The sequence below is a fragment of the Pogona vitticeps genome, chromosome 1 (assembly GCF_051106095.1).
Source record: "Pogona vitticeps strain Pit_001003342236 chromosome 1, PviZW2.1, whole genome shotgun sequence".
Taxonomy (NCBI): domain Eukaryota; kingdom Metazoa; phylum Chordata; class Lepidosauria; order Squamata; family Agamidae; genus Pogona; species Pogona vitticeps.
Window position 1 is genome coordinate 246498100 of NC_135783.1, and position 26115 is coordinate 246524214.

Sequence of the window (26115 nt, forward strand, 5' to 3'; positions counted from 1 at the left end):
TGAAGCAAAGAGGAAGTCACAAAAGCAGCAAAATCAGGGAGCTGGACAGGGGACAGATTGGATTTGTTTCACAGTGTGGAAGGGATTGTCACTCTTGAATCAGCCTCAGCCACACTAGACGCTGTTCCAAGTCCTCCATACAGTGCCTTAAGACCAAATCATTAGAGCCAAGAGGTTTTTGAACTGAAACATAAAAATAAGTTCTTTATTCAAATAGCACAACAGTTAAAAGGCACTTTTTTAAGCTTGAAGTTACATTAACAACATGTCAACTTTTCTTGGCCAGAACCAACTCTCTTTGCTACAAAGTAGTTACAGTAGTACCTCAATTTAAGAACTTAATCCATATTGGGATTGATTCTTAAGTCGAAATGTTCTTAAGTCGAAGCACCATTTTCCATAGGAATGCATTGAAAACCATTTAATCCATATTTGCTCTTTTTTGTTCTTAAGTCGAGGTGCTGTTCTTAAGTCGAAGCATTAGTTCCCATAGGAACTAATGCAAAGCCAGTTAATCCATATCTACCACTAGGGGGTAAATGTTTTTCTTCGTTTGACCTAAGGTGAACTTAGGTCAAAAAAAGGGCAAGAAAGGTGGTTCCCCCCCCTTTTTGGTTCTTAAGTCGAGGCTCATCTGGTTGCTGCACAATGCTGCACAATGGTGGAGGGCAGGCTTTCACATAACTGGGTCTTATTTTGGGGGGTAGGGCTTATATTATGAACATCCTGAAATATCATACTAGGGTTTATTTTCAGGTTAGGTCTTATTTTGGGGGAAACAATATTTTTATATCACCCGCTGGCACCTCTGGATTGGTTCTGACTTCCAGCCAATCGTTTTTCTTCTGTTGTTGCTAGGCAAAATAGGTGAGGGTTCCATCATACATCCTCTGCTGTCTCTCCTCTGTGGTGAGGAATGGGAGTTGTGAAACCAGTAGAAATGGGATTAAACATTATCTCCATGTCTTACCATCTCTCTAAATTCTGTAAATTGGCTGAGATGAGCTGACTGAAAAAAATAAATTTGGCTAATTTGGCAGAGAGTTCTGGAACTGCTATGGAACAAAATGGAGCAAAACTTTATCTATGACCTTGGCGTGTCTTGTAAGATGAGGCCCATGGCTAGCTTCTCATGATGCATGAATTCCTTACACCTGTGAAGATCTGGGGTGTGTAGTTACGCCAGAAACCAATCAAGTGGTCTTATTTGATCAGTGGAACATCCAAGTCAGTTCATGAGGAGATGAGGGGATATAAAGTGGAATGTAACAATGAGTTAGGCAAGCAGTTTCTAGCAAGAACTTCTTCATGCTTGCTTCAGTATGTAACCAATAATGCTGTTATGCTGAACTCTGCTTATGTTCTGTAAGTATAGTTAAATCTAGATAGCTTTCTTGTTTTCAGTGAGGTTAAACTCTACTTGCCTCAGATTCAGAAACTGTTCTTATTTCTTATTGTAACTTCTTCATACTGCTGGTGTCAGTAAGTCTTCTGCTGAATTTATTTGTTTGCTAAAATTATTATTAATAAAATTAAAATGTTACAGCTGTGTTCATTCAAGCAACTGGAATAGCTGAAGGTACTGAATCTGGTTTCTTATGCACTTACTGTAGGTTTTTGAGTACTTTTGTGGGTCTTTCACACTTCTACTTTGCAGGGTTGGTTTACCCTGCAACCAGGAGCAACAACCTGCTTGTTTTTATTTCCCTGAAATGTCAAGAAGCAAGTGGCTCAGAGGATTTTAGGAGGAGGACTCACAGGAAGCTTTCCCAATCACTAGTGCACTAACCTGCCTGGGAATCCCCACACCAGGTAGCACAAGGGAAATGTCACTAAGTGGTGACTGGGTCCTCTCTGTGATGAGTGTCCCCGACAGGAGGGATCTGAATTTTTTTGTAATTTTATTAATGTCATTCTTTACCTGCACAGAGGTTAGAGTCTATAATGGCTTAAGCAAAGTGACTGTTAAGTGATCTGCTTTTGTTCAATGTTACTTAAATGCTGGAATCAATATTAGCATGCTGGAATCAAACTAAGATGGAGCAATCCTACCTGAACTAAAAAAAATTAGCTGGTGTCTGAGATCCAGAAAGGTATGGGTAGCCCAGCCAGGGCTTCCCTACCTCCCTGTGTTGCTGAGCAATCCAGCAAGGAGGCAGGATGACGAGCCTCCCTACTTAACCGCTAAGTGGTTAGCAGCACAGGGAGGTGGGGAAGCCTCTGCTGGGCTACTTCCATGATTGGTACAGTGTGAACAACAATGGGCTGTGCTGCAAGTGGTAAGTGGATGGCCCAGTTCTGGTGTGTGTCTGTCTGTGTGTGTGTGTGTGTGTGTGTGTGTGTCCATGTCCAATTAGCGTGTGTGTGTGTGTGTGTGTGTGTGTGTGTGTGTCCAATTAGCCCGGCCACCTTTGGTGGTGATATTTGCATTCGTCTCCTCCAGGACATGAATACAAATATTCCATCTCCAGTAGGCATGGATAAGGATTGGTCTAGTTTGCAATTGCTTGTACATTGTGTGGTCACCAGAAAAAGAAACAAATCAATCTGTTCCCAAAGCAGTCCAAACCATCAGACAAAGCACCATCTATCACAACCTCCACCTCACATCTCTAATCTGTATCATGCTTTGAGGGTCCAGCACTTATATAAAAGTGTCTCAAAATTCACAGCTCCCAAAGAGGTTTGTAAGGGAACCTAGAAACTAGCCTTATTGGTTGAAGCAATACCATGGCTCCCCATTGAGCTAAAATCTATTACACTTGGAGCCATTGGGCTGAGGGGTACTCCCAGAAATCATTCAGATCAAACGTCCAATCCCATAATGACCAAAACATATCCCTATGTAAATACGATGGTTTCACCTCATTATTCCCATGAGTAGCTGGTTGACTATATTTACCCTAGGCAACAAATCACACAATTACATGTATTATCTGTAGACAAATACGATGTCTAGAAATGTATGTTTTAGTTTTGTGTGGGGACAGCTTCTGAAAGAAAGAGTTCCTTTTCCTAAATGTAGTCTGGGCCAGGCAAACTCAATCCGATTGGCTGTTTTTCTGCTGGACCAGAATCTAAACAAAAAATATCAATTTTTATTTAAATTTATTTATTTATTTATTTATTTATTTATTTTATATCCTGCCTATCTGGTCGGGTCAGGACCACTCTAAGTGGCTAACAATCATAAAATGAGACAATAAAAATATATAACAATTCAACTAACAAAAGCATGTCACAGAACAGAAGACACAATAAGAGAGGAAAGAGGGGGCGTCATGAATTATCTAAATCAGTGGTTCTTAACCTTTGTTACTCGGATGCTTTTGAACTGCAACTCCCAGAAACCCCAGTCAGGACAGCTGGTGGTGAAGGCTTCTGGGAGTTGCAGTCCAAAACTCCTGAGTAACCCAAGGTTAAGAACCAGTGATCTAAATGGCCAAAAATCCATATTTTAATTTAAATTGTGATTTAAATTGGTTTGAATTAAATTAAATCTATCCTGACTGGAGCGTCTCCTTTAGAGCTCTTTTTCTCTGTTTTTGAAACTAATAGAGAACCAACTTGAAAGCTGTTGACTACTCTCTGTGATGGTGGAAATGAACTTCATGGTGCTAAATTCTGCTTCTCTAAACAATAAAAGGAACTGCACTCAAGAGGGATAAAAAGTATGGAAAATGATAGATGTTGTCATTGTTCTAATTGAGGTGAATGTTGTGTGCATGGTGAGAAAAATAGCAATAACACCAGCCCTAAATTAGGCAATGTGAAGAACATACTCTGAAAGAGCCTACTGTTCAGTTCATTATGTATTAACATGGTCTCTCTCCGATCTCCAGTGTTTGCTGCCCAACCTAGAGCTTCACCTAATTAATGGTGGAATCAGCCCTCTTTATCGCTCTTGGGATGATTTAACTTTTATCAAAAGCAGGAGTTTGTTTAATGTCTCTCAAAATGTGAGAGGCAAATACAAGACCTTCTTAAACTTCTTGGCTGAAATCCTGTTGCTTTCCGCAGTAAGTTACAACTTGTTGTTGTTTAGTCGTGTCCGACTCTTTGTGACCCCATGGACCAGAGCACGCCAGGCCCTCCTTTCTTCCACTGCCTCCTGGAGTTGGGTCAAATTCATGTTGGTAGCTTTGATGATGCTGTCCGACCATCTCATCCTCTGATGTCCCCTTTAAATCAGCAGGCCCATTAAATCAGTAGGCATTTGGTGCATCAACTTCTCCATAAGTTCCACTGATTCAAATGGGCCTGCTCTAGTTGCGATTGACTATGCTATGGTAAAGTAAGGATTTCAGTTCTATTGATACCGCTTTTCTCAAAGTTCCTTTGCAGCATTCAAGTGCTGTACCTTGTTCCCATAACATAAAAAAAAATCTAGATTAACCAATCAGTATGTATTTCTGAAGAAAACTGAAGACCCATGTTGGAGCAAGTCAATTCATTTTTCTTACATCACGCATGGTATGGTGAGTAGTGAATCCTGATCCCTATACCCATATGATGTATGAGTATAATATACATACTTTTTAAAAAAAATTAGCATAAGTAGTTGTCCTCACTGTAAAAATAATTCCAAGACAGATACAATAAAAGTAGTATCTAAAAATGAGAAAAAATAATGAAATCCATTTTAAATGCCTCATTAAAAACAAGGATTATAATCTTGATTGTTTAAAACATTAACAAACAGGATTATATCAGGAAAATGGCAGGATTAAATAAATAGGTCTTTCTTGGCAACAGAAGCACTCAACCCTGGGAGTCTGTCTAATTTCAATAGGAAGTCCATTCCACAACAGAGAGGGCCCTCCTCCATTCTCCAACTACAAGAGCCTCACTAAGCCACAGTGGGGTTTCTACAGCATCTCCCCCAGAACCATAACTAGCAATTTGATCTGAGCACCTTTGAGGGTTAAGCTTGGTTCATGTGAGATCAGCATATGCAGGGAGAGGAAAGAGGAATTGAGAAGAATGTCTAGATCTGAGCATAGAACAGCCATCTTAGTTTCCATAATGAGCCTGCTTATATTTCCTTTTGTATGGAGAGGAGTAGCTAGTATAAATGCTCCAGCTGGGTGGTTTTACCCTTGGCAAATACCAACAGGTGGGTCCATGCACCCTCTAGTCAACATCCCAGGTCCAAGACCTCATCGCCTCAGCCTAGTTTACTGCCCTGCCTTTCCCTCAGAGCATGAAAACTGGGATGGTTCTCAGTTTTGGATTATACATGACCTAGTAAACTAAATGTAACATCGTGAACCTACTGTAACTTTGTGTCTAAATGACAAATACATACCTTTTAATACAGGAGTCGTATGTTTATGGTAAGAGGTCCCAGATGGCTGCCTATTTGCCACATTCTACACTAGTTGCGGCTTGTAAACCAAATTGCTGGGAGTAAAAGCTTCATAAGGTTGGCCGAAAAGGGCAGAAATATATCTACAAGCTTTTGAAATCTCTGTATCACTTCATTAGGTAAGCCTTTTTGGAGGAGGGAGCAGCAGCTGAACTTCTTGTTAAATGTCATGGTGTCCACAGGATCTTGTGGTCCCGAGACAGAAAGAGGGAGGAGGGATCTGCAGACAGTCGGTCTTCTCCATTTCTCAATTGTGATGGTTTGGGGTTTCATCTGGGGTAACTCCTAGACACGGTGGGAGCTAGAAGGCAGAGAAATGGTCATTTTTAGAAGCATAAAATATAGCTGTAAACCCATGGAATATATGAAGTGACAGTTTAAGATTCTACGGCCCTTTCTGAAATCTTTTAGTATTTGTCTGACTTCATCCCAGAAACCAAGGCCCTGACCCACCCCCAACTGTTAGCAGCAATGGCATTAAGTAGCAGTAAATCACATGCCTTCTTGCACTACTAGCTGCCTGAAATAGCCAGTTCTTTCCTTCACTGGGAGGCCTTAAGTCTGTCTAGTACCGACTGTAATTGAATTCATCAGTAGCCCACCTGGCATCACTACTCACAAAGCCTTGCTCAGTGAAAGCAAATCAAAGGGCTTCTTTCCAGGACGTTATTTCATTGCAGCAATTTTTATTGTTGCTGTGTTGAATTAAAGACCAGGCTTTGAAGTCCCTACTATGGAGATATGCCTTGCTTCTCTGAAGGCTCTTGACTGTTTTTATTGAATTTTTGCTTTGATTCAAGTCCTTGTAGTTGCTCACTGAGACTCCACCTATGTTTTATTGACATATCAGAGGATAATAAAAAGTGGTGGTGTCTTTGTAGAGATTTTACAAGAATTCCTTAAGCAAAATATTTCTTTATTATTGTGGCTTTAACCATTCCTACCATTTGACTCTTCACAGATATATATGTCACAATACATTTGTTTGTTTGTTTGTTTTCCATTTCATTTAATTTTATTTTTATACTGTCCCATTAGTGCAATGCATTGTTCTGGGTAGTTTATAGACTAAAAGTCAAACAATAGCAATAGCCATTAAATCAAAATGATAAAATAACCACAAAGTACAAAAGAATTCGGAACCACCAAAATAGTGCGGCACTTCATAATAAAATGGCAGGGCATTAGCAAATAGTTATCATATGAGGTTGCTGTGAAATGCATCTCTAAAGGGTTCTATCTTCAGCAACCTCTTAAAGATAGGCAAGGAGGGGGCCAGATGCAACTTGAACAGAAGTTGTTTCCAAAGAATAGATGCCACAGCCAAGAACTCCCGGTTTCTACTTGATGTTTTCCTGGCTGCCTTTGACATTACCACTCAGAGGAGCATTGCCTGGGTGGATCTAGTGGCATGGGTAAATGATCTTGGAGAAAGGCATTCCTCCATGTAGCAAGGTCCCAAACTGTGGAGGGCTTTGCAGGTAAGCACCAACACCTTGAATTTGACCCAGGATGTGACAAGTAGCCAGTGCAGGTAATCCAAAACTGGAATGATGTGGTCAAATTTGTGCACATCTGCCACCAGCTGGGTAGCTGAGTTCTGGACCTGCTGCAATTTCTGAGTCAACCTCAAGGGAAGCCCCACAAAGAAAGTGATACAACAGTTGATCCCGGAGATAACTAGTACGTGCACCAATGTCCTGAGGGCTCCCTTGTTGAGGCAGGAGCAGAGCTGTCTGATTAGCCTCAGCTAGTTATAGGCTGACCTCGTCACGGCTGAAATCTGGGAGTCCCAAGAGAGAGAGAGAGAGAGATTCAGGTACACACCCAGGTTCTGAACACAATCCTTAAGTGGGAAAACTACCCCCATCCAGCCTAACCTATCTGAAGAATGACTCCAGGAGGAGGATCTCCATCTTGGCCAGGTTCAGCTTGAGCCTGTTTGCCCTGGTCCATTCCACAATCGAAGCCATGCAGTGCTTGGGCGTCCAGATGGCATCCACTACAGAGGATGAGAAGGACAGACAGAGTTGTGTATCATTGTACTCCAAATCTCCTGATGACTTCCCCCAATGGCTTAACATATAGTAGATGTTAAACAGCATTGGGGAGATTGTCAACCCCTGAGGGATCCCGTAACTGAAGTTCCAAGGGGCCGACAAATCATCGCCAAGCTTCACTCTCTGGACATGACCCTTAAGGAAGGACTGGAGCCATCTGAGTGCCTAACCCCAGTCCCCACCTCCGAGAACCTGTCCAGGAGCATACCATAGTCGATGGTCTCAAAAGACACTGAGAGACTCAGGAGGACTAACAGAGTCAATCCTATCCTATCAGACTGTCTTAATAGGTCATAATGCAGTGTTAATATTCTGCATCATAATAATTTAAAAATCACCCCTACGGTTACAAATGTCTAGCCAGGAATTCTTAACTGTGAGTCAGTGAGTGAATAGAGGAGGTGGAGGAGGGAAACATGCTATGCCTGTGCAACACCTGTGCAGGTGCTGCATTGAACCCGGCTGAACTGCCAAAGTGTGGCAGCCATCTCTAGTGAGTATTTCAGGTAGCATTGCAGCATTCATTGTGGCTTCTGACAGTCACAGAGGACAGTTATATAGGGAGCTCTTTCCAGATCACAACATTTTGCTCCCAGTCTTTTTTTAAAAAGTGCAGCACTGCAAAGAGGAGTCAAACAGGATGGCCCCTTGCCTATTTTGAGCAAAAATGGAAACTAAAAAATAGTATCTATGTTTATCATGAAGTTATATATGTGCGATGAGTTGAAATTCCACAAAGAAAACAGAAGAGAGCACTGTAACAGCAACAAAGGAATAATGCCACAACTAGGTGATCCAAAATGTGACAATTAAGCTCAAATAAATCAAACTTTAAGGCACTGGTTGATAGCTAGCAGGCACTATGGTTGCATTGAAAATAAGCCTGGAATCTCTTAATGATGTCCTATAACACATGTACACCTGTCTCTCAGAACAAAGTTGCCTTGCCTGGAATGTAATTTTTATGTTTATATTTTTACTGGGGGTGTTGGGGAGAGAGGAATGCAACCAGAATATTGCTTATTATGGTATATGGTCATGGATCAAAGAGTAACAGCCTTTCACTTAAAAACGTATGGCCCCAACTTCATGCCAAGTATGGAACTAGTAACTGTCCCTCCTACAAAAATGTTGGGATATGCCTTAGTTCCATTACTCTGTGGTTGTCAAGACATGGGGTTAGTTTCCTTGTGGGCTTAATTCATCACAAAACATGCAATCTTCAGAGAGACATGTATCTGCGATAGGAGTTGTAAACCTGGAGTAATAGGATTTCTGAGATCAGTACCCAATTGCTAGTACACCTATTGAGTTGCTTGCTGAATCAAAAATGAAGACGTACATGAATCCCACTCTCTTAGTGGCTGTCCTCTGTTTGGAACTAACAACAAGATACTGCCTGCAGGTGCTGTATTGATAAGCATCATAAGAGGTTTTGTTTCTGTTCATGGGGTATTCTTGGCAACAATACTGGAGTGGCTTGCCAATTCCTCCTCCAGATATTGGCTAAGCTTTTGGTCAGGCTGGCCGGGCTGATGGGAGTTGGTGTTCAGCACATTAGACAGTCATCGGATTCCTCGTCTTGGAGTACAACTAGTGTCGGGGTCACAGATATAGGCACATGGGAAGCTCAACAAGGAGGAAAAATAAAATAAAAACCAATCTGTGCCTTCCGTACCTAAAAGCGGATCTAAAGGCTTAATCATGTGCTCAGGCAGCTGTTTGTATAATTAAGTATTAAGTACATGGAATTCATAGAATGCAAACGGCTGATTTTGTGGATTATTGCTCTGAACTCTTGGGATTAGACAAGGATTCATAATAAACAATTTTAGTATTTAAACTTCTTGGGAAAACTTTTTTATAACGTGTTGTTGCTTACACTGTGCTATCCCAAAGTATTTAGATAACACTTTGGGATTATGACTGAGACTGGGAGACAGCTTCTCCACATTCTTTTTACCCCCGCTCCCTTTCTCCCTCTGATGTATAGTTTCATCCGTGACATGCCATTGTCACACATCATGTGTGTCCCTGTCTGTGCCCTACATCAACTGCTGTGGGGAAGAGGGCAGTAAAACACACAGTGAGGCAACATGTATCATGCATTAGATTTATGTGTGTGCTGAGTTTATGACTTAACGCCACAGGTTAACCAATCTCAAACCCTTGGTGGAAAAACAAAAGTGAAGAAATGTAAAGCACTTTGAGTACTGGAAAGCACTTTTGAAATAATAATTGTATAAAATACTTATGGATCATATTGGAGCTGTTGCTAGAATTTTCAGCCCCTATCAATGTCCCTAATTTACAATTAGGTTTCAAATAGGTTTTCAGCAATGTTGGGTGAAAAATATATATGAAATTATCATTTTCTAAAATGATTTGTTTTGTAGGCAGTAGTAAACCAATGTTTTGTTTTGTTTTAAAGATACACAGCTATTTATCAGGGAATTTATTACAGTGTGCCGCTATTTAAGAGAGACTTAGGTTTTTGGTGAAAACTTGTATCTGTTATATAATACCGATCCATGTTTTTATAAGGTCGACTGTGCCTGGTGTTTCTGAATAATACTACTACTAATAATTCTGTGCCGTGAAGTCAATTACTGTGCCACTTCTGTCAACCCTCCTAGGATTTTTCGGAGGGTGAAGGTCCTCGGGAGCGGTTTCCCAGTCCCTCCTCTTGGCGGCGCTGGGGAACTGAGCAGTTTGTGCCTGGCTGCACAGGTGGCAAGTTGGCACGTAGCCCCAGTTGATCTCGGCTGGCTCGGCTCCCAGGAGGCACAAACTCCGCCCCTTGGCTCTGCTGCGATCAGGTGCTCGAACCCACTGAGCGAGACCAGCTTCTTGACGATCCGTGGGATGGTTTGAAGGGATTACACTCTGACCTGGTTAGGGTCAGCCCTACCCTTTTCTGAGATGGGAAGAAACAAGGAGCCTGTTTGAGGTCTGGGAGCCCTTTTGGGTGTGTGTGTGTGTGTCCAAGGCAGAACCTCCAACCGGCCTCTCCCAAGCCAGCGTTTCCAAAACTCAAGCCAGTCAAGGCTGCCTTCCTTCCTTTGGCCACAATGGGCCAGGAAAGCTCGCCAAAACTTCTCCCCACTGCCATGGCTGGACCGCAGCTGGGAAAGAGTTCCTCTCCCCATCAAACCCGACCCGCTCTGCCTTTAGGCTGAGTAAAAGCGGCTGCCTTTGACGGCGAGGAAAGGGCAGCATGTTGCTCCTTATTAGATTTGGTGCTATTGTATTTTTACTGTCAGAAAAAAAATACAATGGGGAGAAGTGTTTGGTAGATTTTCTGTTTCCGGCGCCAAAGAAACTTGACCGGCTCTAGGGGCCCTGGATAGATTCGGGAGGTGGGAAGGGGCACTTTCGCTTTTCTGCCTGGGGCAGCCAAATACCTCGGGCCGGCTCCGGAGATCAAAGAGCCTCCCTTGTTTTCTCTCCCCCCCCTCCCCCGTCTCTTTGACAGCGCCGGAGGGCACTAGAGGCTGCCGTGAAGATCACCAGAGCGCATGACAAGCGTGAAAAGGATGAGCAGGAGGGAGTCCGCAGGGAAGCTTTGGCGCGTAGCACTGCCTCCTTCTCTGGCCTCCCTCTCCCTTCTCCTCCCGGCCCGCGGTAGCCATCGATTTGCCACCCCCCCGCTTTTGACTGTGGTGGTTCGGTCTCGCCTGCAGCTGTTGCTCATTTGGTCTGGTCAGCAGATGGCGCTCTGTTGCAGGCCAGAGGGGTGGGCTTAAGGGCGGGGGGCGAGCATGAGGTAATGGTGGTGAGAGGAGGAGGAGGAGGACGAAGGCCGGGCGGGCGAGACGTTGCGTTCCAGCGGAGCTCGCGCTGCGGCTTCGGTTCCAAAAAACCTTGCGAGGGAAGGCAGGGAAGTTGTAGCGGCGGCCGAGCCCGCGGGGTTGCAATAGGCAGGAGCGAAGTCCAGAACCCGTGCAATGGACGATTGGTTCTCCGCTGTGGAAAGGGGGCATCGGTTCTGGTGGAGGTTTGCATTTTTGCTGGCGTGCCGAGAATATCGCACTCACCCGGATTCCTCGTAGAAAGGAAAAGCAACAGGGAGGTGGAGCTGGTGTGAGTGAGTACTGCATCTAGTGCACAGGGAGGAGGGAAGAAGAAAGAAAGAAAGAAGGAAGGGGTGGGGAGGTGGGAAACTAGAGCATGAAATTCCAAGAAGGGCTTGCTCAGAAGGATAGCCCGTGCAACTGCAGACGGAAAACCAGAAGTAGGAGGAGATGCAACTGGTGTAACTGAGTCACCCTCCTTTCGTCGGAGAGAGAGAGAGAGAGAGAGAGAGAGAGAGACAGAGAAATTCCCCTCAGAGGCACTTTCCCGAGCGAATGACGGAACCTGCTTTTCCAGCTCGCTGAGTGGATAGGTCGGTGTTATGTTTTAAATGCAGGGATTTTACAGGCAGTGAGGCAACGAAGAGTTGGAAGTCGGTGGGATGAAAGCCTTGGAGAACCTTTTAAATATTTTTACGTGAAACGTTAATCGGACTCTTTTTTTGACACCACAAGAAGACCCAAATATTCTTAGAGAGGAAAAGAGAGTCTTTTTTCTGAAAAAAAGGAGAAAATCTGGAACTCGGCCAGCCTGTGGCCGTGACGCTGCCTGCAGAGTTTAAAGGGGGAGAAGTAGAGGAGACGGGTCGCGCCCTGACCGGGCGAAAGAAAAAAAAGGGGGGGGGCTCTCGGTGGCGCGCGGGATTCGGAGCGGAGACGACGACAAATATGCTGCTGGCTTCCGCCGTGGTGGTCTGGGAATGGCTGAACGAGCACGGGCGCTGGCGACCTTACAGCCCGGCCGTGAGCCATCACATCGAGGCGGTGGTCCGGGCCGGACCCAGAGCCGGCGGCAGCGTGGTCTTAGGCCAGGTGGACAACCGGCTCTCGCCCTATATCATCGACCTGCAATCCATGCACCAGTTCCGCCAGGATACCGGTGAGTGTTACCGGGGGCTATCGCAGCGCCCACCTCACTTGGTCCGCCGGGCGGGGGGGGGGAGCGCGCGAAGAGAGTCCGGGCCCTTCCTGTCCGGTTCCACCTGCCTTGCCCAATGTTAAACGCCGCCGCCGCCGCCCAGCAAAGGCCAGGTTAAGCGCCTGGAAGGAGGAACTGGGGGGGAAAGTAAAGCAGAAAGAGCGATTGTGGGCTTAATCGCGGAGTTCCCTAAAAGGATCGGCAAGCGCCGAGTTGGGGAAGGGAGGGCATGATGAGGTGGGGGACAGTGGCAGAAGCGCTCGGTCTGAAAGAAACAGGTCCCCAGTACCGATAGGAAGAAGATCCAGACGGGTGCTTAGTGCGGATCGCGTGTCACAGGTCCCGGGAAGCCTCGTTTTGCCCATAGTGAAGAGGCTTTTCATCCCACTCCTTTTTCCGAGCAAACCGGTAACAGCGCTCATGTTCGCCAGTCTTGGGCATTAGCTTCTCTGCTGGATCCCCCACCCCGACCCCCCGTTGATAGCCAGAGCCCAAAGTGACAGAGTGCGGTGCTTCTCTAATGCCTTGCTTAAGGTGTGAAGAACTCCCAGCGTGTGCACACCAGGAAATAAACCAAGTGCACGGCTGTAACATGTCCAAGGCGGGAGGCGACGAGTTTACTTCGAGGTAAACTGAGTTGAATTCACTGAGACCTTTTTTTAAAAATCAGCATGCATAAAGGTGAAACATGGGGGGGGGGAGAGAGGAAAAATATGTTGACAAAGATTCAGTGCGATTAGGGAATGTAATGAAAGTAAGAGTGCTGTTTTTATGTATATGGAATTTTTAGAGCATATCTGAGCAATAAATCAGATCAGCAGTTCACAGTCATGATTACCCAGAGAAATGTAAAGGAACTTACAAATCTAGTGTATTGTATTCTGATGTGGAAGTACAGTATCACTGATACCCATCCTGAAAACGGGGGGGGGGGCTTTGGCCCACCAGATGTTGATTGCTCTGCTTTAAATGGTGTCGGTTGAAAGATGGGGCAAATGCACTGTTTGCTGCTACTTCTTAACAGATCCACTTGGAATTGTCCCAGATGTGATCATCCTTGAGGTCTGTAGTCTCAGGGACTGCAGAGCTTTCTCAGAAAAGGGGGGGGGGAGGTATGTGTTTTTTTGCGTGGGTGAGTGTGAATTACTGGCTCTTCCCGTTATAATAGACAGTCATCAGGCATGAATGCTGATGTTTACAAATCAGAGATGTCGACCCAAAAAGAAATTCACAAGACCAAAACAGTAATCAACTATAGCAAGATACTGTACAGAAGGTTGTATAAAGTCATGTTGATGAAAAGGGTTGTATTTAAAGTTTTTGGGGTAAATGGGCAGAGATATGAGTAGTGCTTCAATCTTAACTACTGCTGGATAGCCCTTCCTCCTCCTGCTTTTTCTTCTTTAGCACCTTTATTTATCAGTCAACTGGGGGCTGAGTGGTTCCATAGAAAAATGTTTCTGAAATTCTTTAGAAATAGCAGTCTCTTGGCTGAAAAGAAGAATCTGGTCTGGATGGGGAGCTATCTTAGCTGGAAAGAAAAGGAAAATACCCTGGGAAAGCCAGCAGCCTCCTTGGCTGGGAATCCCTGTTAGCGATGGTGAGCTCACTTCAAGAAGCAGGAAATCTATTGGATCAGGAGAGCAGCTGGGAGGAGATAAGCAGGTGAATCAGGCCACCACAACGTGCGTAGGAATGCCATTTCTCTTGTTGTGGTGCAGTGGGCTGCATACTCGTTCAGCAGGCTGAGGTTGGAGGTAGCGAGGTGCAGTGGGCTGCATACTCGTTCAGCAGGCTGAGGTTGGAGGTAGCGAGAAAGTGGGAAAGGATGAACAATAAGCTTTGAAGACTGAGAAATTAGAGAGGCAGATATTCCAAGAAGGAAAACTGTCAGAGGCAGAGAAGGCTAACAGAACAAGGAGGGAAAGGGAGCTTGTTGGAGGGTGGGGGGGGGCTGATGTTTTAAAGCAGAGGGGGCACAATAAGAGATGTTTGGCCAATTTTCTAACTTCACAGACTTGTATAGAAGATTGAGTCAATATAGAAGAAAAAGTTTCTTCCCAGGTAACTATTAAAGAGAGAACTAAACTGAAAGTAGTGGATCAGAAGTCCACCATCTGGACATTTTTTTTCTGAACACTTGGAGGTTCAAATTAACTCTGAATTTGGTCTGTAGTTATGAATCAGTTAATTTGTCCCATGTGCCCTAAAAGTACCTGAAGTGCATTTTAAGTTTTGTTTATTTTACAATAAAAGTCTTTTTTTAAAAAAACTGGCAACCAAAATTAGTTCAGCCTTAGTATGATGAAAATCAAGAACTGCAAAGTCTTGCGAGACCTTGGAGGGCCCTGACAGAGAAGGCCTTCAAAGGCTAACTCCTGTAAACATCAGAGAATGGTGATGCTCACAGTGAGGTCTCTCCAGCTGAACATAAAGCACTGGACACTACATCACTGTATTGTGACATTCATTCCTCTGGGCTTACTACTCTTCACTTTCGGAAGGGCTCCTGCTCCCTTGAAAGACTCCATCCTTTCTTGCTCTCTCACACACTTGGAACTAGCTAACTCGTGTAGCTACAAGGTGCCACCTCACTTTCTGTGTTCAGAGCTGCCACCATTTCTGCGAGGGCTTTGGCACGACCTCCAGAGTTCATGTCCTGTAGCAGGAATAGGCAAACATGTGGTGTCAGATGGTTGAGGACCTTATATACACATATGGATAGAAGCTCATCATCATCACATATGCATATGCACATACTAAGAGATGGGTGTCCATGAGGGGAGGGTAAGGGAAAGTGCACGCTTCACTCCCAGAATCCTAAACTTGTTATTTCCTTAAATGTACACAGGTAAAAACTACAGTCAGGTGAGCAATGCATAGGTATCACTGATAGACTTTGCCCTCTCCACATTATTTCTGTGGGTGCCCTTGGTTCTTAACTACTACAGCCTCACTCATATATCTCAGGTGGGTTAGATCACCCCACCATGATTACTGAATATTTGTGAAGACTCTCAGTCATCCAGGTGTGGTTATCTGGAAGTTGGGTCATGGCAACTGGACTTCTTTCTTATTAGGTTGAAACATTTCGCTACTCCTCCAAGTAGCTTCTTCAGTCGTGATTGCTGAGATCAGGGGTTCAGATATCAAGAGAGACAGTTGGAATTAAATCAGTCATCCAAATGAGTTCCAGGAATACCACAAAACTGTGAACTTGATGCTTGTGATCTCATCCAGAAAAGGCCTCTCCTTGGCTTGTAGATTTACCACTCATTGCTGTTAATGTGCTTTTACCTGGATCAATTTTTAATTCATTAATGCTCATTGAAGCTACCATTAACTCTAGATACCAATCATGACAACCCACAACAAGTCACTTTGAGAAAAGATAGCTGTTGGTTATCAGTATATTGATGGTGCCAGGCTCTGAGTTAGAACAAGGAAAAGGCAGCACTGGGGGCGGATACAGCTCTCCAAGGCTGTTTTTGCAGCCCCAGGCTCCCCTCAGGCTCTTCTCCCCCATTGCACCAAAAAAAAAGGGGTGTTGCTCCTGGAGGTTCCTTGTGAGTAGGTTGCAAGGTTTTTCTGCAATTGTCAGCCACACTAGACACTGTTCCAAGACCTCTGTTCAGAGCACATTACCATAGTCTCTTGAGACTGAAGGATGCCTACTATTTTCTGGGATGCTTTACACCTAAACCACAAGATTTTCATAACGGTTAATGGCCTTGCCATGACCTTCCTGTTTCATTGTTTGCTCTCCCTCTTCCCACCACTACAGTTTTGGTGATCTGTGTAGCTCTAGAGTAGTGATTCATATCTTTGGGTAACCCAGGTGTTCTTGGACTGCAGCTCCCTAGCCAGCACAACTAGTGGTGAATGTTTTTGAGAGTTGTAGTTCAAGAGTTCCTGGGTTACCCACAGTATGGAACCATTGCCCTAGGTCAGAAAATTCACCCTTAGGCCTGTCAGTTTTTTTCTATTTCTGAATGGAGTGCAGGATGGAACCCTATGGCAGCTGGTCAAAGCTGTCTCCATGAGGTAGACACAGAACACTTAAAACTCAGCCGTTTTGGACAGTCCAGAAGGAATACCAGGGTTGATTATATTGAAGGTTATGAAAAAAAAATTGAAGAATGAATGTGGATGCAATGACCAAAATCCTGTTGCATAGCATAGTAAATTTCACAACTACATTAAATTGTAGTTGCAGCAGACCCATTTGAATCGGTGGAACCTCCCCTTTGATTCAGTGTACCTACTCTAGTGCAATGAACTGCGCTTAGCAACAGGATTTTGGTTACTGTTCTAGATGAACATCATTAGCTAGGATGGCATGTGGAAGGGGGGTGGTGGAGGCTGGTAGACTTAATGTGCCTTGCTGAATAAGTTGGAATTGAATTGACAGAACATGATTCTGATTAAGAAGACTGAAGGCAATTTTTCAGTGAGGCCTGAAGTCAGATTGAAATATCATTCTGGAATTGTGGGAATCTAGCCTTATGGGCCTCTTTCATAGGTATCACTGATAGACTTTGCACCCTCCAGAAAATCTATTGGTGATGGTGGAACCAGTTACCTCAGAACCAGTAACTGGTGGAACCAGTTACCTCGGGAGTTGGTGAGTGCTCCAACACCGGAGGCATTCAAGAAAAAACTTAGATAATCACCTAGCAGATATGCTTTGATTGTATTCCTGCCTTGAGCAGGGGGTTGGACTTGATGGCCTTGTAGGCCCCGTCCAACTTCACTTTTCTAGGATTCTGTGATTCAAGAGAGACTTGGCCATGCGATATGAAGGCATGCTCTGAAGTGGAAGGGAGCCCATCTCTGCAATAATGTACAGGTACTTAACATTTGAAACTGTGAAATGAAATATGTGGTGATGCCTTTTTTTTTCTTCCTCAAACAGGTCTCACAGAAGAAAGATGTGTTGGGTGGCTAAAGCAGTTCAGTAGTTAGGGCCAGCCCAAGACATTTTGCTGCCTGAGGCAGAGCAGCAAATGATACCCACTCCCAATTTAAAGAGGATAGTACCTCTTTTGGCACATGACATAGAATATCCCACAAACACCTCTTTTCACCCTCAGCAGTGAAAAATACAATGATAACAAATTGCATAACTAACAATTTAATACCCTTTAATTATGCCCAGTGTTTGCTGTTTTAAATAGCCGTCTCGTTGTCGCTAATGCTAATGTTGGTGCCGACTAAAGTCTTACGGAACTCTCTCCCTGTGTGCGCGTATTTCTGGCTTGGAGTTGTGCCAAAGCTCCTTAAACCAAATACAGTGGTGCCTCGCACAACATTAGCGATCGCACAGCGATGGCCTGTGAGGGTTCGTTGGGAAGGGCTGTTTGTTCCCCAATAAATGGACGAGACGGTGGAGGTAGATCAAAAGGTTCTATATTTATTTCTGCGTTAACGCCAACAGGATTTCCCCCTACAAAGGGGTTCAGAGACTCTTGCAAAACATGGCTTGGTTTCAACGGCGTCCACAAACTATTTACAAACGGGTTCGTCGTCTCTGGGTTCCAGGGACCTGTTGTAGGCGGCACAGATCCCAGCCCAGGGTCCAAAGCTTCTTCCAAAGAAATCAGCGTTAATGTCTCTTCATCTCCGCTCCATCCATCCCAGGATGACCCATCTCCTCCATCTGCCCCCCAGGGGCTGGGTAACCCCCCAGTTTCCTCAACTCGGCGATATGCCATTGCTTCTTTCTCTCCAACTCCCGGGCAACGGCTTCCCTCTCCTCGCGAAGCTTTCTCCTCCACTCCCCAGCCTCCGTTTCCCCCCAATAAGAAGGTCGGGGTTTTAGTCCCAACTGCCGACGCTTCTCGGCCTCCTCATGAGGAACCCGGACCTGTTCCCATTTATGGGTCCAGGGATCCTCCATCCATACCCACTCCCAACCTCCTGGTATATCCCTCGGCTTCCCCCTTATATCTCCTACCCCAGCCTCAATCTCCACCCCTCGGTTTCCCGCCCGAACTCGCCCCGGTTCCCGGGTGATGTTTAACTCCTTCATGACCTCCTCCAAATCGTGGGTGTCTACCCCTTTGTTCAGGGTAAGGGATCCGACGCTCTCCTTCCCCCAATCAGGGGTCTCCACACCTTTCTCTTCCCGTCGCGGTGGGGATGGTGGGGGAGATGTCTGGGTGTGATGGGTACTCTTTGGGAGCGACGGCACTCCTACCATTGCCTCCATCTTGGGAGCCTCACATGGCCCCAATAGGCGAAAATCGCAGAACGCAGGTCGGTTAGCTGCTCGCTTACCAACCTTCGCTTTGCGACCCGCCGATCAGCTGTTCCGCGGCTTCAAAATGGCCGCCGGAACAGCCGAAAGGGCCGGGTGCAGCGTTTTCGCGCCCTTGGTAAGCAAGGGGAGGGCGCGAAAACGCTGCTGGAACAGCCGAAATGGCCAGGCGCAGCGTTTTCGCGCCCTTGATAAGCAAGGGGAGAGCGCGAAAACGCTGCGAGCAGCCATTTCGGCTGTTCCGGCGGCCATTTTGGACCCGCCGATCAGCTGATCGGCGGGTCCAAAATGGCCGCCGCGTGCCCCCAAAACGGCCGTGTGCAGCGTTTTCGCGGCACCACTGTAGGTTCAAGAACCCCAACAAGAAAGTGGAATATCCTGGATTAAGACTATAATTTAGTATGGGGTGATCATTTCTGACTCGGATCTCAGTTGCATCAGTTTTAGGTACATTTATGCTTTCTAGGATACTTTCATTGGAAGAGGAGGGAAAGCAGTAGTTGCTGGGTAGATTCCTGATGTGGCTTTTAGGCTGCGCTCCCCCCCCCCCCCGTCTACTGGTTTAACATGTCAGTTTACTCTTCATCTGTTAAAGGAACAGACAGCTTTGGTGTGTTCTTGGGTTAGGGTTCTTCCCCTGGGTCCCTCTGAGGGCTACACACAACACCCAAAATGACTTAAATATAGAAGACTGGGTTTGAGGCATATTAAGTGGAGGGGGGCAGTGGTTTTTTGAAAGGTAAATTATCATTTCCTGTGAGTTTACAAGAGCTACAGTTTGCTTTCTCTGCATCATCATCATCATCAAATAAGGGGGCTAGTGGAAGACTGAAGGTCACAAATGTATCCTTAGGGCTGCAGTTTGCCCATCCTAGTCTACAGTACTGGTTCAGATGTTGCTCTGTGTGGGTGACCAGATGATTTAAAAACCTTGTAAGAACTGCCTTATTTTCAGAGCTCCATCTGGCTTGACTTTGCGCATAAGTTCGCTCATTACAACAAACCACAATTGAAATTTGGCTTGTTGTAATGTGGAAAGCCACCTCTGCTCAGAAGCCATGGTTTGATAACCAACAACCTCAGCAGCCTGATGTTTTTGGCTTTTGTGTGACACCTGAAACTACAACCATGACTTGTGTCTGGCTTTTTTCCTTGGCTACGCAACCTGAAAAAGGAATTGACGAAAGAGGTAAGAGAGAAACAAATTGGAAATGGCAAAACCAAGCTGCGGTTAACACAACAAATGAAATTTGTAGAAATTGGCTGAAATTATGTTGCTTATCATAGTAAGTCACACTAGAGTAGGCCCACTGAATTGGTGGGGATTTCGGGAGACACTGACCTCCTCTGTAAGTTCCATTGACTCAGATGGGCCTACATTGGTTTAATGAGTTGCAACTAGCATCCCGTCTGAATCAGTATAATTTATGGAGGAGTTGATTCACCAGATCCCCACTGTTTGAGTGAACCTTCTCTAGTGCAACATACTATGCTAAGCAGCATGAGTTTAGCCACTGTGTCTTGCTGTGACGTGCAACCCTGCCCCTTCAGCATTAGTTAGACAGATGCTTTGTGAATGGAGCAGTGAATCCTTTAAGCTGAATATGCATTCTATGAATAAATATGTTGTTGGAGTTTTTTATCCTAAATCTGCTGCTAATTCATTTCATAGGACCATTTAAGCTATAGCAGTTCTAGAGCTTTTGCAATCATCATGAAGAGGAGAAAGTAACACTATTCTTAGACCAAAGCTTGGTCTTGGATATCTGTATATATGTGGGCATGTAGATAGTAAATCTGTTACAAATATAATAGCCTTTTCATTAGTCCATTTCACAGTATAGTACGTGTGAAATTCACATCACGATTTCTGTGGCAAGATTCTTGCCATCAATACATTTGTACTGAGCAAAGGCTCTTTGCTCCTTCCTAAAAAGTAATTAGTATGCAGGCCAGCTAACTCCTTGTCTGCATAGAGGTCATCAGGGCTCCCTCGCCCGCCATCCTTTTCTCAAACTCACTCCTTTTACTTTGAATAAAAGTGCTGCCCTTACACTAGCTCCTTAAGTGGTTGCCTCAACAATAGCAGCAACTTGCCTGCCTGTCCTTCCAACCTCTCTGGCTGAATGTGCTGAAGCAAAGTCAAACTTATTTTGAAGTCTAACCTCGTCCCAGCTCAGCGCTAGAGCCAGTGGGTCAGAAAAGAAAGCAAGGCTGGGCAAGCTGCCGATCAGTCTGTGGCCTTTTGTCAGCTCCAAGACAGGCAGAGATTAATGTTCGCCTTGCTCTTGGAAAAGGAGAGGCTGAGGAAGAATATCTACCGACAACAACAAAAAGTTTCTTTCAAGCCCTGAGGTCCCCGAGTAAGAAGGGGGATTCAGTTTGCCTGGAGAAGTAAGAAGAAAGACTAAGGAATTTCGATCCATGATATTTAGTTTCATTTAGCGACCTGTTTCATGTTCACTTTCAAAATTCAGAGTGTTTTATAATTCATAAATTACCTGTGTTCTTGACTGAAGTTGTTACTGTTCCCACTTTACAGATAAGGGTCTGAGACAAAGGTTGCATCAGGATAGGAATAGGCATTTATGTTCCTGGGGAGGACCCACTCATTTTCTGAGTAAAACTATTCAAGAACAGGATGAACTTTCTGGTAGGTATGTTTCTGTGCCTCCCTGTACTTGTGTTTTGTACAGTACTCTGTAGAGATCATTTAGTCAGTATTCTCTAAAGTAGCATCAGTAATTTTTTAAGTAAAGGCTGGTTTACATTTTACATTAAGATGGTCTGCCCCCAGGGGCTACTGGATCCAGTTGGCTTCCATGGTGCAGTGTGTGGGGTGCTGTCTGATCTGGTTTCGCTCCTGTTTAAGCTCTCGTTGAAGGATGGTATCCTGCTGTGGCCATGGCTGCTGACAGGATTGCACCCAAACGTCCCCCTCCACTGCTGAGCCCGCCCACCCTTTTGGTACAGTCAACAACTACGGGCGATGAAGCAAAACAGGAGGAGGCTGGAGAGCATCTGGAGGCGGGCCCCAATGGAATCTAACTGAAAAGCCACAAAAATTGAGTCGAGTATCTATTTAGCTAAGGTGAAGGCCACAAGGAGAACATACTTTGCAGATAAGTGCAGCTCAAAACCATCTGGCTGACCTATCCCATACAGTATGTGATTTATCCATCACAGTGACAGGCCTCCTAATAGTATTTCCTGTGGCCAATTTGCTGCATTTTTAAAACATAAAGTGGAGGCCATCCATCAGGACCTTGACCACCATTCCTCCTCAGTAGATTGATCAGAGATGTCCACTGCGCTGCCTTGTCTGGTGACTTTAACACAATTTCAGCCTGTGATGCCAGCTGAGGTTGACAGGGTGCTTGACTTCTGCAGGGTCACTGTTGCCTCCCTGGATCCTTGCCCAGCCTGGCTCATGAAAGTGGTCAGGCTTGTAACGATGGCATGGGTCATGGCTATCATTAATGAGTCTTTCCTGGAGGGCAGGTTCCCCCATGCCCTCATAGAGACACTCATTAGGCGAGTCCATAAAAAAAAAACAAGCTTGGTGAAGGATGATATTAACAACAATAGACCCATCATCAATGTTCCTTTTTAAAGCAAGCTAGTAGAGAGAATAGTGGTCAGTTCAGGCCACGTTATGACACAGAGAGGGCATTGGTCGCACTGCGGAATGAATTTTTGAGGGAAACTGACAGGGGCAAAATGTCCCTGCTGGTTCTCCTCAGCCTTTTGGCATCAACCACGGTATCCTCCTGGGGAGGCTTTCTGGGTTGGGGATCAGTGGCCTGGCTTTTTCCTGGCTCCAGTACTTCCTAGAGAACCATCCTCAGAGAGTGCAGCTCTGGGAGATGAAGCCCACAACTTGGCCTCTTAATTGCAGAGTCCGACAGGGGTCGATCATCTCCTCATTGCTGTTTAATATCTATACGGTGCCCCTGGGGGAGGTCATCAGGAGTCTTGGAGCTTTGTGTCACCAATTTGTGGGTGACACTCAGCTCTATCTCTCCTTCCACGCTTCTGTAGTTGATGCCATCCCATCCCTTGAGCACTTCCTGGATGCTGTGCTGGGGTGGATGAGGGAAAAGAGACTGAGACTGAACCCGAGCCTCCCTTTCCTTTGCGGGGCCGGGGCGGGGGGAGGAACTTTTCCACCAAGGATGAGGTCCACAGTCTGGGTATACTTCTGGACCTAGCATTGTCAGTGGAGTCACAGGTAGCATCTGTGTTCTATTCCACCTTTTTCCACCTGAGGTGGATTGCCCAGCTGCGTCCCTACCTTGACACCAGGTCCCTTACCATGCTGATCCATCTACTGGTAGTCTCAAGATTAGACTACTGTAACGCTCTGTATGTGGGGCTGCCCATGAGGCTGATACGGAAATTTCAACAGGTCCAGAATATGGTGGCCAGATTAATGAGTGGAGTGGAGAAATACCATCATATCTCCCCTACCTAGCTGCCTTGCACTGGCTACCTGTTCGTTTCGGTGCCAGCTTCAAGGTGATGATGCTGACATACAAAGTCCTAAATGGTTTGGGACCTTGATAACCTGACAGAACGCCTCCTTCCAGTGAGATCTGCCTGACTTACTTGATCTTCCTAGGCCGGGCAGTTGAGAGCACTGATCCTGAGAGAGGATGCGAAAGAGAAGACCAGAAACTGGGCCTCCTCAGTGGTCCCCCCCTTGGAACATTCTTCCATCCAAAGTTCACCTGGCCCCTTCACTCGGAATTTTAAAACAATCCTTGAAAACACGTCTCTTTAGACAGGCTTTCCCAGAGACCACAACAGCATAGTATAGAGGCGCTTCTATCATCTGTCCCGCTATCTTGCCTTTTAAAATTAGTTTGTTATTTTGATGTTTTTGTATGTGGATTATTATGTTTCATTTTGGTTTTGTATTGTTCTATCACACTGTGAATCACCCTGAGTGGCCTTGGTAGCTCAATGGGCAGTATAAAAAGTGGAATGAATAAATGAGTCAGTCAGTCAGTAATATACAGGTGATTAGAAACAATTTGTTTTGAAATGTAGTTGCTACTTTAAGGTGCACCACTACTGTCCATTTACTTGTTCTTTTAAAATATATATATATATATGGAGACTAGACTCGTTATACTATTTGAAGGCCTGTCTTAGCTCAGTGGTTTACGTCCCTGGCTGTGGAGCCAGAGTTTGGAAGTTCGATTCCCTGCTGTGCCTCCTATGAACAGAGCCAACCTGGGTGGCCTTGGGCAAGCTGCATAGTTCCAGGGCGCTGCCAGAAGAAGAGAATAGTCAACCACTTCTGAGTATTCTGAAAATTCTGAAAAGGATTACCATTAAGTCAGAACTGACTGGATGGCACATGGTTATTTTTATTAGGTTATAAACTACTGTCAAATTAGTCTTCCCAGTGTGGTGAGCTACAGATGCTTCAGACTGGGGATGTGATTTTCATTCGGGGTGGACTCCCAACTCTCATAATCCTCCAAGAATTGCTCCAGTAGAATTCTTGGAGATCCAGCCTATATGCTCACACCTACGTTTCATTTCCTGGAGAAGCGCTTAGCTTGAAGGCTTCATGGCCTATCTCTTCTCTAGGTAAAGGTAAAGGTTCCCCTTGACATTTTAGTCAGTCGTGTTTGACTCTAGGGGGCGGTGCTCATCTCCGTTTTCCAAGCCGTAGAGCCAGCGTTTGGCCGAAGGCAGTTTCTGTGGCCACGTGGCCAGCGCGGCTATACACGGAATGCTATTTACCTTCCCACCGAGGTGGTACCTATTTATCTACTCACATCTACATGCTTTCGAACTGCTTGGTTGGCGAGGAGCTGGGACAAAGCGACGGGAGCTCACTCCGTCACATGGATTCGATCTTATGACTGCTGGTCTTCTGGCCCTGCAGCACACAAAGGCTTCTGCGGTTTAGCCCACAGCGCCACCACATCCCTTATCTCTTCTCTAGCTTCCTGTTAAAAAAGAAAGCTGCTGTGGTGCGATCTGTGAATCCTAATTCTCCCTGGGAGGTTCTTTGAGAGGTGCAATCTATAGAAACTAAGGTAATGTGGCGTCTGCCCAGGTCAAGAATATTAGTGGGCTATCTGCATGTACCAGTGAGAGGTACATGAGACAGCTAGGCCAGAATTAGGAAATGGAACCTTTGAGGCAGACCCTTCTCTGGGTAGTGGAATGTATGTAGGTGAATCTAAGGGCTGGAACTCCTGTAATTTTGTCCTTGGCATTTTTGGAGAATTCTGAAAGAATGGCACATCCCTATTTTGGACTATAGCTTCTCTCATTCCCAGAAATTAGCTGTTTTGGCTGAAGCTGGTAGGAGATGTAGAGTAAAATATTTGGAGAATATCAGGTTTGCAAAAAGTTTCCCAGATGAAGTATTAGTTCAAATTAAATATGAGTTCTTAATCCTGCTTTCTGGGTCACTTAACACAGAGTTCCTGTTGCAATTTCAGGGTGAAACAATATCTCCTTTACTTTATATTGGATTGCCAGTATCCAAAGCTGCTTATGATTCTCTTCAGCAGTTTTTATAGCATACACAGGGGATAAAAAGTTGTTGCTGTTGTTTAGTCATTAAGTCGTGTCCGACTCTTCGTGACCCCATGGACCAGAGCACGCCAGGCCCTCCTGTCTTCCACTGCCTCCTGTAGTTGGGTCAAAGTCATGTTGGTAGCTTGGTAGCTTCAGTGACACTGTCCAACCATCTCGTCCTCTGTCGTCCCCTTCTCCTCTTGCCTTCACACTTTCCCAACATCAGGGTCTTTTCCCGGGAGTCTTCTGTTCTCATGAGATGGCCAAAGTATTGGAGCCTCAGCTTCAGGATCTGTCCTTTCAGTAAGTACCTTTCCTATATTGGAGATGAAGGAGGAGGCACTGTTTTATATATATATATATATATATACACACACACACACACATATATACATATACACACACACATACATACATGTATGTGTGTGTGTGTGTATATATATACACACACACACACACACATGTATGTATGTATGTATGTATGTATGTATGTATGTATGTATGTATGTATGTATGTATGTATGTATGTATGTATGTATGTATGTATGTATGTATACATACAGTGGTGCCTCGCTTAGCGATTGCTTCATTTAATGATGTATTCGCTTTGCGATGGGTTTCTTTGAGGAATTTTCAGCATCGTTTAACGATGTTCTCTATGGGGGAATTTCACTTAACGATGTCCGTGTTTGCTCATTTTTAAGTGTCTTGCAATGTTTGGAACATGTTTTAAATGGCTGGATTCGGTAGTCCACCTTGTGAAACCTATGCACACTTAGTTTGGCTTTCTTCTGAGTCTTCGTTAATTTTTGGTGATTTTTTGTTTTTTCCTTCATTGAAATCCATTGGAGCGAACATGGACATCGGAAAGCCATTCACTGAAGCCGGCT

The 26115-nt window shown here is 45.0% G+C and overlaps 1 protein-coding gene and 1 long non-coding RNA gene across 3 annotated transcripts in view; both read left to right on the top strand.

Moving 5' to 3' along the window:
* Nucleotides 1-11189: 11189 nt before the first annotated feature.
* Nucleotides 11190-26115, top strand: part of DTX4 (deltex E3 ubiquitin ligase 4) — a 52572-nt gene continuing 37646 nt past the window's right edge. The window contains exons 1-2 of one of the 2 annotated variants that reach the window (XM_078383544.1): nucleotides 11190-12381; nucleotides 21222-21332. In XM_078383544.1, the coding sequence (XP_078239670.1) occupies nucleotides 12171-12381; nucleotides 21222-21332 (322 nt within the window). In that variant the 5' untranslated portion in view covers nucleotides 11190-12170. The remainder of the gene's footprint in view (nucleotides 12382-21221; nucleotides 21333-26115) is intronic. The other variant, XM_020792289.3, reaches the window with a different exon arrangement.
* On the top strand, nucleotides 12394-17577 carry LOC144586018 (uncharacterized). Its single transcript, XR_013540699.1, has 2 exons — nucleotides 12394-14135; nucleotides 14186-17577. It is a non-coding gene; the product is annotated as an uncharacterized LOC144586018 (long non-coding RNA).